This window comes from Balaenoptera musculus, chromosome 9 (assembly GCF_009873245.2).
Source record: "Balaenoptera musculus isolate JJ_BM4_2016_0621 chromosome 9, mBalMus1.pri.v3, whole genome shotgun sequence".
Lineage (NCBI taxonomy): Eukaryota > Metazoa > Chordata > Mammalia > Artiodactyla > Balaenopteridae > Balaenoptera > Balaenoptera musculus.
This window is the reverse complement of record NC_045793.1, coordinates 84412077-84425770: the sequence shown is the minus strand read 5'-3', so window position 1 is coordinate 84425770 and position 13694 is coordinate 84412077. Positions and strand designations below refer to the sequence as shown.

At 35.4% G+C, this 13694-nt stretch overlaps 1 protein-coding gene across 1 annotated transcript in view; it reads right to left on the bottom strand.

Moving 5' to 3' along the window:
* Positions 1-602: 602 nt before the first annotated feature.
* Positions 603-13694, bottom strand: part of LOC118900558 (guanine nucleotide-binding protein G(t) subunit alpha-3-like) — a 47457-nt gene continuing 34365 nt past the window's right edge. The window contains 7 exon segments of the mRNA XM_036862955.1: positions 603-637; positions 640-786; positions 2556-2578; positions 2937-3067; positions 3264-3343; positions 3346-3392; positions 12847-12975. Of these exon segments, the coding sequence (XP_036718850.1) occupies positions 603-637; positions 640-786; positions 2556-2578; positions 2937-3067; positions 3264-3343; positions 3346-3392; positions 12847-12975 (592 nt within the window).

Genomic DNA, 13694 nt, shown 5'->3' with positions numbered 1-13694 from the left:
GGTAAATTCAGCATTAATGATTTTTTTCTAAGGAAAAGTAACAAAAATTGGATGCATTTCTTTTGCATATGTAATTTCCATCAACAGGTACATGTATAGTGAACATTGCATTTGCAGGTGGCTGAATAGGAGTCTTCAATAAAATAAACACCAGTAAAGCACCACATGTATCATCTTTGAATAGTTTCTACAGTTACAGGCACGGTTACATTATCAGCAAAAATGAATGCCTCTCAAATTCTGGCCCGTGGAAGTAATATGGAATACCTTGCTTTTTTTCCCATTGCTCTATCATTAAAAATAGGCCACAGTGCAGAATTTACTTCCAAGCAAATTCAGTGTCACTGATATGTACAGTTATCGTGTTACCAAAAGGTATCAGTTTTCAGAACTGAGAACATCAAAGACACCCCAATCCTCAATATCTCAGAGAAATCAAAACTTATCCACATGCAGGTGACAACACAAAATTTTTGTGTGAAAAATTTTGCCATACAACACTAGTTATACAAGTTAATATCTATTAAAACTAAACACATCACCCAGCACCTTTTATGTGTTGAAAAGTGTACATGAGCAAGATTGGAAGAAAAAAGGATTGATTAGAAGAGCCCACAGTCTTTCAGATTCTCTTTATTATATCTGTAACGGCGTCAAATGCGAACTTGACATTTTGAGTATCTGTAGTACAGGTCATGTGGGAATAAATTTCCTTATCTTTTTTTAAATTCAGGTCTAGAAACTGGTTCTTGATGTAGTTCCTTGCATCTTCAAATGTATTTGGACCTTGTTAAAAAAAATTAAAGAAGTAAACTTTAACCGCATTTAAAAAGCGTAAAATTATTAGTAATTTCAATAAGTTTTAGGATTTTACTTTGTGTGCTATTTGATGTTCTCAGGATTGAAAAATCAAAATGGCAATGGTTAATTATCAGAGGTTTACACAACATCTACTTTGTGCTGGGAACTGTGCTTCCCTCCCTGGGGGCTTCCGGTGGCTAAAATATAACCTCTGCATCAAAAAGCTCACAATAGAGTAGAAACACTAATATATTTATATAACAAAGTGAGTGAGTAAAAAAGCCCGTATATATGTCAAAGATTATGCATGTAAATGTGTGCATGTGTTGTGTGCATGGGTATTAATATGAAATAAAAGAAGAAAAGAATGGAAATTATAGATGAGTGGACTACATAATTAGTTGGTATTTGAGCTGGACCTTGAGGGATAGCTAGGAGAGACGAAGAATTGTGTGAATGAAAGCCAAAAAGTGAGAGGCGCTTACTGTATGATTTCAGCTCTATGACATTCTGGGAAGGGCAAAACTACAGAAATAGTAAAAAGATGAATGGTTTCAAGGGTTGAGGGCAGGGAAGATGTGGAGCACAGGCATTTTTAGGGCAGTGAAACTATTTTGTATAACGCTGTAATGGTGGGTACATTGACATGACTTTGGCATAAACCATTGAACTGTGCAACACAAAGAGTTAACCCTAACCTAAAATACGGACTTCAGTTAATAATACAACAATATCTGTTCATCAATTGTAGCAAATGTACCACACCACTTCCGGATGTTTATAATAGGGGAAATTGTGGGAGCTGGCCAGAGAGGGAGTATGTAGAAACTGTTTTTTCTGTTTATTTTTTTCATAAACTAAAAATTGCTCTGAGAAATAAAGATGCTTACTTAAAAGAAAACATACAGCCCTGAATTATGATTCTATATTTAATTGGTAACATTCAGTACAGAAGCATGATTATATTCAATCATATGATAAATATGTAAGCATAATTAATGTTTGCAAATAAGAAAAATATAAGTACTCATTATAGATGAGCACAAACAGCTACTTTGACACAATTCAACACCCCTGGCATATCTGGGCTACCCACATATCTTAAGTGGTGACATTGGGTTTATATTTGTGTTTAAATCATAACTATTTCCATCTTACACAATTTCATTAACAACAGGGCATATAACTATTTACCAAAAAGAAAAAAAAAAAGTCTCCAAAAGAAACACAACCCTTTTAGAGAAACTGACATTTATAGTCATTGGCTAAGAGGGTCAGTACTAAAACTCTAGGAGCTAGGAAAATTGGGAAAATAGATGTCACTCTTCTCATTCATTCAAGCTATTCCTCCGGAAACTTAATTCTGACTTTGAAGAGCCACTGAGGTCTAGTGCAACATTCCAAGGTTTCATTAGGAAATATATAAAAAAATGCCAATTTGGAATACAATTTACACTCCTATTATAATGTTTAAGATAATATAGTTTGCAATGTCATTATACATTACATAGAGTAGCAACCCTGGTCTATCTAACCACCTCCCCTTTATTCATTAAAGCTTTGCTTTAATGCAGGCAGTGTAGAGAGGGTTTCCTCTTTATTTGTAAGATTCTTCCCAGGTTGGATCATATACATGACTCAAAAAAGTATAATAAGCCTCAACCTCCTAAATATTACACATCAAGATCCAGATAGAAAAAATGTATCTCTATACAAAATTTTACTACTATGGAATTAAAAGAAAAGTATCTTACCACTGTACTCCGGAAAGCAGATACTAAGAGGCACTTTGGTTACTTTTTCTTTCCTTTTTTTTTTTTTTTTAATAGACTCCACATCACAGTCTTCATGATAGAATGTATATATTTTTTAAATTTATTTATTTTTGGCTGTGTTGGGTCTTCGTTTCTGTGCAAGGGCTTTCTCTAGTTGTGGCAAGCGGGGGCCACTCTTCATCGTGGTGCGCGGGCCTCTCACTATCGTGGCCTCTCTTGTTGCGGAGCACAGGCTCTAGACGCGCAGGCTCAGCAATTGTGGCTCACGGGCCCAGTTACTCCGCGGCATGTGGGATCTTCCCAGACCAGGGCTCGAACCCGTGTCCCCTGCTTTGGCAGGCAGATTCTCAACCACTGCACCACCAGGGAAGCCCGGTTACTTTTTCTTGAAAGAGATCTTTTTTATTGAGAAACAGGACACTGGAGGTGGTTGCAAAGTACTTGTGATTACAGATACTGTTGAAAAGGTGAAGGCTTTCATGCATTCTGTTCTGTTCTGTTAGGTATAAAAGATGAAAATGTGTAGGATTGTTATTTGCAAGATATTAATGGTGGGCATTATGAACAAGTATCTAGAAATAACATCTGTCTTTGGAAGGTCTTAACTGAGTTGGGAAATGGGGTATTCATATTGGAAAGCACAACTGCTTATTTTTTACCTTGACTGTGTTTTCCTTTTACACTTACCACTTCTTCACCTTCCACCAAGACCATGTCATAGGCACTGAGTGCAGCACAAAATATAATCCATGTAACTCCTTCAAGTAGTGAATCCATTTCTTTCTCTCAGATCTCTGTCCACCTACATCAAATATTCTTTAAAAAAACAAAAATAACAGAATAAAGAATCATACAAATATCCTCCAAAATTTACATTAAGATGAACATTTGGACTTATAAACGAATGCTCCCATCTGTTTAAAATGTAGTCTTTCAGTTTTTACTGATTATAAAGTAAGACTTGTTTGGCCAATTTGCAGCTCAAGGACTAGAGAAAAAGAGAACATTTATTTATTTTTTTGGTATTCATGCAGGCTGGAGCAAAATAATTCACATACTGACTTTGAGCAACTGGAAAATTTACAGCAGTTTAGAGTTTTAGTAAGACATCTATTGGTCTTAGGGATTTTGATCAAAATCTATGCATATTCTTAAATATCCAGATCCCACAAGAAGATTGGAAGCTACCATAGTTCTGATACTACGATTCTTCCCTGTTCTCTTAGCTCCTCTTACCCCCATTCATTCATTCAATTATCATTTGTGTTCTATGTACTAGACACTGTGCTAGGCCTACTGACACAAGGATAAAAGGACATGGTCACTGTGTCCCCCATAAGCTGGGTAACCTTGGGCAAGTTACTTAACCCCTCTGCACCTTAGGTTCCTGATGAATAAATGATAATAACAGTACCTATATTGTGAGGTTGCTTTAATGATTGAGTAAATACAGCATTTGTCTCATAAGTGTTAAAAGCTTACAACATCATTTGAACTCCTTTCTGTAAGGTTCTTGGACTTTTCCTAACATAAAATAAGGGAATTAACTTTTTGTCCATGTTTTCACAATTTATCTATGTATTCCCTGTGTGTTGTCACTTGCTATTGCGTATGGTGGTTTTTTCCGTATACTTTTATTTTTATATAATTTTATTTCTAAATGTTCTTTTCTCCGTTATGGCTTCTGAATTTTGAATTGTTACTAAAATTGCCTTTCCCACTTAAAAAAGAAAAAGGACTGGTCACTATCTTCAAAGAGCTTGCTGTCTTGTAAAGAGAAAAATACATTATCATAATATTATGTAATTTTCTAATATATAAGGTAAAATGTGCGCCCAGAGGAAGATTTAAATCAGCCTGAGGGACCATGTAACAGTTCCTTTAATATAAATCTAACTTTTTGCTATCTCAGGACTTTTGTGTAGTCCATCTCCTTTCCACGTGACACAGTTCCTTTCTTCCTTCCATAAGGCTGCATCTTTCTCAACTTTCAGGTCTTAATGTCAATATCTCCTTCACAAGTAACCACCTTGAGTGTCCATGTAAATTCTTAACTCTTTCCATTGCCCATTTACTTTCTATTGTATCACTCTCTTTATTTCTTTTGTAGTAGCTGTCACAATCAATAAATAAGTGGTTTATTTTTTCACATGTTTAATAGCTATCATCTCCCTAATAGAATAGTGGCCTCATGAGGGCAGGGACCTTATCTATATTAGTGATGGCTATATTCTCAGTACCAGGCACTGTGCCTGACACATAATAGACATACAATAAATACTTGCAAATAAATGAATAGAATCCATGTTAATGGAATGAAGGGAGGATTTTTGCATAAAGTGCATGTACCAGTCATCAAGGAATGAGAGAACATGGCATGCTTGGGGCAAATAATTATATTCTTAGAAATGTGAAGATTAAGGTAAAAACATTGAGGTATACGGCCTGATACTTATTCATTTATTCAGCAGATATTTATTTATTGAGCATTTATTATATTTCAGGTGCCAGAGATGATTCAGTCTTGAGAACCTTGTAAGTGGATGATGGTGGTGTTTATGTGCATGTGTGTTTGTGTGTGGGTGTGTGAATACACTTAGGATGTCAGTATCTGATAGGAAGTGTAGAGGGTGGGTTATAATTTGAAATGGAGTGATCAGAAACTGCAGAAGATGATAGTTGTGTAAAAAGAATTGAGGCAGCAAGAGCAAAAGTTTTGAGCAGGCAGGAGTAAGCCTGAGGTGTTAGGCCAGAAATAGATTTACTGTGTCTTTTACATTACATGAGAAGGTTAGTTTTTATATTGTAGTCAATGGGGATCTATAGGAGATTTGGGGGTAGGGAATTAACATTTGTTTGTTTTTGTTTGCCTATTGTTATGGTAAGTCACTTTGATCTGAGTTCAGAAGACAGATTTGATGAGGAAGAGACCAGAGGCAAAGGAAAAATTATGGGGCTTTCATAATAGCTTAATCCTAAGATATTAAGTACCAGGGAGCAACCTAGCTGTACAGAGATTTCAAAGGTAATAACTATGTTGGGGTATTAAATGTCAACCAGCTGACTTACTGAAGATAATCAAAAGTACAACACATTGTAGTGCTAGTACTTTACCTTTCACATAACCAAGTGGAGAACAAATATATAGAACTAAAATTCCTCAAATATATATATGTACCAATGCAAAATCACTTCATTTAATAGTAGATTGAAAGAGAAGTTGCTCACAATATTGAAGACAACATTTAGGAATTCAATCGCTATGTGGTTTGGAAATTTAAATTCAGTGACAATAAAGACTATTATAAGTGCTGCTAATTACCAAATCCTCTGCAGTTTCAGACTTGTGATAATAGTGGAGGAAGAGGACGGTATTGACTTTAGGTTATATTATGTAAAAATTAGCCAACAAATTTAATTTTTTTTTTTTTTAACAAATTTAATTTTTAAAATTCAGTAAGCATTCTTATGGAAGCAAGGATAATAAATATGCATTCAGACTTTTAAACTTTTAACCAACACTTATTTAAACTTCACCATAAACTTATAAGATAGGTACAGTTATTATTCCTATTTTTTTATGAGCCCTTTAAGCAGCTTGCCCGAGGTTTATTAATTCAACTGATATTTGAGGCTGCTGGGTACCAGGCGCCGTGATAGGTTCTTTGTGTATGATAGTTACACTGTGAACGTTGTTAAGCTTTGTTGTGAAGCTCGTTAAGTCTACTTACTTAGACTAGAGGTGTCTAACTAGTACTACATAGTGTTTACTGTTAGCTCGCAAACGCTCACCAAGTAGATTGGAATTATCTTTGTTGGGGAGTCTTCTTTCCCCAGGTCAGACAGTAACTCTTTGTGTTATCGAACAGGTGACTGGGCAAAACTTTAAAACTTTCCCCTTCGCAATGGTTTTGTTGCATTCTTTAAATGGACCATCTGGCTATCTCCTGAGTTTGATAATTCAGCTTCTCTGTGGCCTGCTGTTGATATTAACACCTATGTGTAAGAGATAGCTATTTTCCTCTTCAGTCAAATATACACAGTTGGTAAGGGGTATAAGTTATGTAATATGACCCTTAGCCCACTGTTCTCTCAGCACATCTTATAGCCTCTAATAAACATGTTTAAATATGCTTAGCTCTCTCCCAAGGAAAGGAGGACAAAGATTACTCAGTCTTTGGGTTTTATTCATGTTGGTAAAATGGCTTCTGAAAGTCTATCTTAGATTGCATGCTAATAATCCTCTCATTTTATGACTCACTTGATAAATAGTTGTTTTTTTTTTTTCTGTGCAGATTGACGTTAGGACATAGGTCCAGGGAGCATTGACCGTTTCTCTAATGCTATCTGCTATTATTGAACTGAAATGCTCATATAGCAAATCAGACCAGTGGCTGGAGTTTTGCTTTTATATTGATTCTCCTGGATATTACGTTAGCTCTAAGAAAGGTTACATTTTGTCTTGCTGCTGTTGTAATTTGTTTTTTACACTTCTCTTTTCATGTTTAGCTCTTCATCTAAATTTTAATTTGGGGCTTATGTTAGAGGTGTAAGGCATTATAACCACTGAAAAAATTTGGAGATTCCCAAAGTGGAGCACAGAAGAAATGTAAATATACACTCCATCATAACTATTCTCAGAAAAACAGTAATAGAAATCAGAGGAAAACCTGTATACTTGCTGACTGAATATCTGGATTGGTCAAATCTACTGGGATAATTAATGAGGTGAATGGATATGTGGTATAGCTTGAATAACCTTAATTCCCTGAATAGTTAAGATAGCTAGAGCTTTAGAGACTTTAAATGGAACTTGGAATTCTCATTTTGGAAAGGTTTTATTTATTTATTTACTTATTTATGTATGTATGTATGTAATACATGTTTCCTTAAGTCTGATATTTAAGTAAGGATTCTTAAATAGTAAAGAAAATGGGTTTAAATGCCTGAAATGTATGATGTAACTAAAAATTCACAGGCTAGGCTTTTAAGTGACAACTGAACATCAATTATTTGTTAAACTGCCCATGATATTAATATATTGCAAGCCATCAGAGTTTTATGGCTTTATATTAAACAGTTGACTAAACAGTTGAGTTTTATAGTCCATTTTAAACAGTTGGGAAAGTTATTGAGTTTTATTAGTTTATGTTAAACAGTTGGCTAAATATTTGGCCATACAAGGTTATTTACATTTCATATCAGAATAGACTATTATGGAATAATATGCCCTTTATAGTGTTTGCAAACTCATTGAATAGTCTAGGATAGCTAAAAATTAATAATGTTACTGCAGCTAATTTATTTGTGAGATGTCTTTGCTCATCCTATAAGCATGTGACTTTCTTGGAAAAATAACAATTTCTGGCATCATTTATACATTTGACCACAGAAAAATAGGATCTAATCTGAGTAGAAATTTATTTTAAACTATTCTGTTGAATGGGATTTATTCAACGTATTGGACTATATCAGAAATGGTATAACTTCAAAATTTTTTAATTGAAGTATAGTTGACATACAAAATTATATTAGTTCAGGTGTACAGCACAGTGATTTGACATTTATATACATTATAAATTGATCAGCACAACAAGTCTAGGTATAAAATCCTAAGGTGGCTATCTATGTCAACAGATCTGTGTCACCACTACACAGCCACTGCAAAACGGCTTAACCAAGTCTTTCCCTGGTACCCAGTTCTGAAAATAGATTAGGGCAGATGCTTGCAGATAAAAAGTATATGCACAGAGGTCATTCTAAATCCCTTAATTGCTTGTTATTAAAAACGGAATCAAAAGGATTTACAACCATAAGGGAACCTGGGTCTCTAGACTCCCATAATTGTTAATACCATCATGTATTTCCTACTAAATGTGTGTGTGTAACTTAAAATGCCCACTAGAAAATTCTCTGATTATTGAATAATATAATTTTTAAGGTCATTAAAGTAAATTCTATCATGAGAATAAATTAGACATCATCTTATATAGCTTATAATTTTGGTGACATTAACCATGAACATACCTGAAACAAAGGTGTAGTTATACATGAGTTACTGCTCTGTGAGATCTAATAGAGAATAACAAAGCTAAGTTGGGATATAACTGCTGGGTAGACAACCAGACTCACTCCTAAGCTGTCTCATACTCCCACAGAAATGAACATAGTGCACATGATTCAACTTTAAATTCAAAACAATTATAATTTATTTCATATCATAGATCCACTAAACACTGTTGCAAACTGTTATGTCACAGGTACAAAATCTAAAGCTCTATGTTGCAATGGTTGCTGACCTCTTTTCCCTAGCTTCCGTATAGTTTTATGTCCTTTCATTTCTATTTTTTAATCATAAAGCAATTAGGAAGAAAGGACTTCTCTACAACTGATAAATCCTTGTAAATATGTAAGTTCTTTGCCCTGCGGAATTATTTTATAGCAATAAAAGGGCTCACATTTGCATTGCATTTTCTGTTTACTTAGTAACTTCTGTAAAGAGAATTAATTATACCAGTTTGACAGTTGGAGTTCTGGTTTGATAAGCGCTCTAAGGAAATTTGCATTAAATTAGGTGATACATGAGGATGATACAATACTTCGACAGAGAGAACTTTTTCATTTTGATGTTCCTGTTTAAAATTCTACAGTTCTTGAATTTAATATGTAAATTAAGTCTTTAGTTTTAAATAGTCTTAGGGTGATTTATGCTATGTGAATACAAATCAATGCTAATGTGAGTACCTGGGCACTTACTGAAACGAAGTTGGAAGGTACCTTATTTTTACAATTCCTATTTTGAAATACTACGAAATTTTACACTGCAAAAGCCTATGTGCTTTAGGATAATCCTATTTAGCACTTGAAAAAATGTGATTTAGCTGTGAGAATTTATTAAGGGATTAATATATCTCAATTGCTGTGACTAAACTTAAAAATGTATTTAAATGATTAAAATAATTCCTTAAAAGTATGCATAGCTGTGTTTTTTACGTTTTATAGTAGAATTTAAGTATTTTCAAAATTTTATTGTTTAAATATTTGTTTTTAGAGAAATTCTCCGCATTCTCTTCCTCATAGACAGTGCCTTTAATAACAACCCTCTTAAGCCAGAGAGAAAGCAAAAGAGCTCAAAACCTGTTTTAGTAGGTGCGAAAGAGGTAATAGTAGCGTAGTATAGAAAATGTTATGTCAAAATAAGTCTTAACTGAGCTTTGCAATCCAATTCACAAGCATCTTACATTTTAGCATCAATACTGTAATAGAGAATTAGCAAGACCTTTCTCATTCCTTCATAAGGGCTGGTGATATATGAAAGTAGAATAGATCACTTATACAACTTAAAATGCTTTACAAAATTAACCAAAGAATTACAAAAGGACAGGAAAATGATGATGCACTGATGAAAGTCTAGCATCCTAATGCAAATGCTGTATAATATTCAAAAAATGATTTTAAAAAATGTATGAATATGATATTACTTGGTACTGAGTGAACTTGATGTTTCCGGAAATGAACATGATTTTCTGAGGTTTTGTGTGTTCATTGGCAATTGTCGCATCTACCCTCGTTTAAGAAGCACAGACTGGTGAAGTACCACAGAGCCCTGACCACTGAAAGATACCTCCCCAAGAGACTGTCATTTTATTCCCCCTTCCCTCTTCTCTCTGAAGGGAATTGTGAATGACCAACAACACTGGAGGAAACACTTACTGTACAGAAAAAGAATGGTTTCCAGCCCAATTTACCTTATAGCCCATCAGTGATAAGCAGTGTAAGAAGTGTGATATTTGAAGTTAGGAAGATATGCATTTTAATCACATTTCTAGCACTTCTGTGTATGATCTTGGGGAAACCTTTTACTTTGTTTTAGCCTCCATTTCTTGACCGTTTATCCTACATAAGGATAGCAATGCCCATTCATCGTGTAACAGTAAGGGTGTGAAGGTAGTGTTCATAGTTGCCTGGCATAGTACATTTATTCCTCCAGCCGGGATTGACTGTGTGCCTGCTCTGGGTTAGTCAGTGTGATAATCACAGGAAATAGAGTTGTAAGCAAATATGGCCCCTGGCCTTCTGGAGCTCAGAGCATGTGATGCAGAAACAGAAGCAAAAAGAACAAACTGATAAAGAAACAAGGCAATTTCACATATTGGTATGTTTAAAAAGAGAAAAATAGTGTGATATTATCAATTGTATAATGGTACTGGCTCACACTGGCACAGCTAGAAAGAACTGTTTGTTCATATTTCTTCCCAACTCTGCATTTAGTGACATCATGTTGGTAGGTTGAAATTGGCTATTGTCAGGGTGTTTACACCCGGGGACTCATCAAGGGCCAAAAATCAGGCTGCCCTCCCTCCCCCCACTCCTGAGAGCTTGTTCTTATGTGCTTACCCACACTCTGCAGGGTATAGTAGTGACAGGGATATTAAGGGATGGTTAGTAGATAGGATGGTCAAGGCTCCATGAGGAGACAGCCTTTGATTTGGAAACTTAACGATAAGAAGAGGCCAGTCCTTGCAGAGATTCAGGGTCAGAGCATTTTAGGCAAGGAGAACAGTAAGTGTGAAGACTCTAAGTCTTGGAATGTTCAAGGAACAGATATATTAAAAAGATAATTCATGCTAGTGACTATTTCTGACAAGATACTAAATTGGTTGATGTTGTAGAGAATGATCAGGACTGGGAGCTTCTAGGTGTTCAATGTGTGGCATTAAGTGTTAAAAGTGGCTTCTTACGATCCAGACAGTCTAGGATCCAGAAAATTCCATTAGCTTATGAAAGGTAAGCAAACACCAAGTTATAACTCTGTGCTGGTACTTCATTTCAAATAATCTTCACAACAACCTCATGAGGCAAGTAAAGAAAAGGTAGCTTTATTCCTCAAAAACTGCTGCTAATTAATGGAGAACCTGGGATTGGGACCTTGGTAGGATTAGCCCCAAGGCCTACACTCAGCTTCTAGTCTGTGTTTCAGTGAGGAATTTGGGGAGGAGAAAGGAGAGTAAGAGAGAAAAGTGAGTGTGTCACAAATGCTTGGACAGGCTTAGGAGGGGCCGAGAGGAGGAATTGGACTTGGGTTCTCAAAGGAAAACTCTGAAAACTGGACCAAAGATCAGGAGTCTGGAGAAAGTAGTTGCTAAAGAGGAACTGTACCACAGTGATGACAAGCCCGAAGACAAACAGCTTACATTTGCCAAGAGAGATGTCCATCCCAGTCTTTGCAGTTCCTTTATCCTGGTTTGATCTTTGGTTCATCTTTCAGAAAATTAACTATTTGTGGGCCTGAAAATGAGGGGTAAATTTTGAAGGGCTTTCTTCCATATTAACTTGAAAACATCCTGGCCATCCAAATAATAACTATTCTAATGAGATATTATGTGTCAGTAGTTTTAATACTTAAAAAATATTAAACTTTGATCCCACTGAAACAAATATTCCTCATAAATGGATACAAATAATTCGTCACCTTTTTTTTTTCATTTTTTATACTTTTAAAAAATATTCCCATTATCGCATACATGAATGACTGAACTATGTTTTTACTGACGTTTTTTCATTACCAAGGGATATATCTAGAACATGGTTTTAATGTTGAATACTCCATCTCATCTGCAATCATAGGGAGAAGTACTTAAGTGTCAAGGGTCATTTTCTAACACTCTGGTATGGATTTCTATTTCTCGGTATAGTAAATGAGTAATTTTACAATAGAATTTCTAGGAGTGTCTTGATAACGCAACAGCAATGAAAATAATGGACTCACTTTTATACCCAAACCATGCTTATAAAATAGGCCTTGTTATTCCAGTAAATAGCGTCACATTCAAATAATTCTCAATTATTTGTATTTTTTTAAATTAAGAAAACAAATTAAGAATATTTCAAGCAAATGGGAGAGTAGGAAGGCACAGGAAATACGATCCCTGGCACCTGATGGTTAAATGTTATTTAAATATATTTTCTTTTTTTTTTTTTTTTTTCAAAGTAGGATATCATTTCAACTATGAGGAAAATAAAATCTAGCTCCCCCCTGCTCAAGACAGAGGCATTTTTACTGGAGGGAAAGGATGAGACTTAGGATGAGGGTTGGCATGTAGAGCTACAGGAGGGCAATGAAAGACAGCGGTACTGAAAGTACCTGAGGCCTAGTGAGCATGCCCAAGGACTCACTGCACTTGACCATGGGTTAGAGCTCTTCTCCATGAAGAAATATTGTGTCTGATGCATATTTCTGTTGAGAGTTCAAAAAGACATTGGATCATACCTGAAATGCAAGTCTTTAAAGGAGAATTGAGTTTCAGTGATTCTAGTTGTTTTCACTCGAGAATGTAGAACATCTTGCTCATTTGGGACGTAGCCAGGAGCTGCTATTCTGTCCAAATCGTTCAGGTAGCTAATAAGAAAAACAAACAAAATAGCATATATAATTTTAACTTTGTACTAGAAGATATCAGTATTGAGTACAAATGAATTTTTAGTTTAGAGTCCATTAAAATTATTAAACTCCAGACTGGTGCTTTTCAAACTCTGCTCCTCAGAATTACAAGAACATGGTGGCTGGGATGTCGCAGAGCACTGAGTGTGACACACAGCTGACCTGTGGGACCTTTTTTTAAAGGCAACTGGATGAATGCTGCCTTAGCTTGTATTTTATAAGGATGAGGTGATGGATTCACTGGCGTCTGAATAGACATTTGAGAAGAAAGCTCTCCTTATAGGACTTAGATCATCCCCAAAAATGCTACCTTGTAATGATGGTCACTAGACTAGTCTCAAAGGGCTGTTGTTTGTAAGTAGGCACTTCAAATTTTAAGAGAGTGAATGGTTTTAATATCATAATTTGATGGTGGTTGTGTTGTTTCTCCTGGATTGTTTAGTTTAAGAGTCGGAATAGTTTTCATTAAGAACCATGACTATATCCAGTTAGCTCAGTAACAGAAGAAACTTTTGACTTTCTTGCTGGTTCATGCTGGAACTAGTTCATGAAATTGCTGACCCATTCCCGAATCACACTCCTGGGGATAGAAAGCTGAATTTCCACACTGTATCCTCTCCAACCTCCTCTTCGCTTCCATCAGTGCCTCAGTGTGTCCTTCACTCTTCACCGGAGGC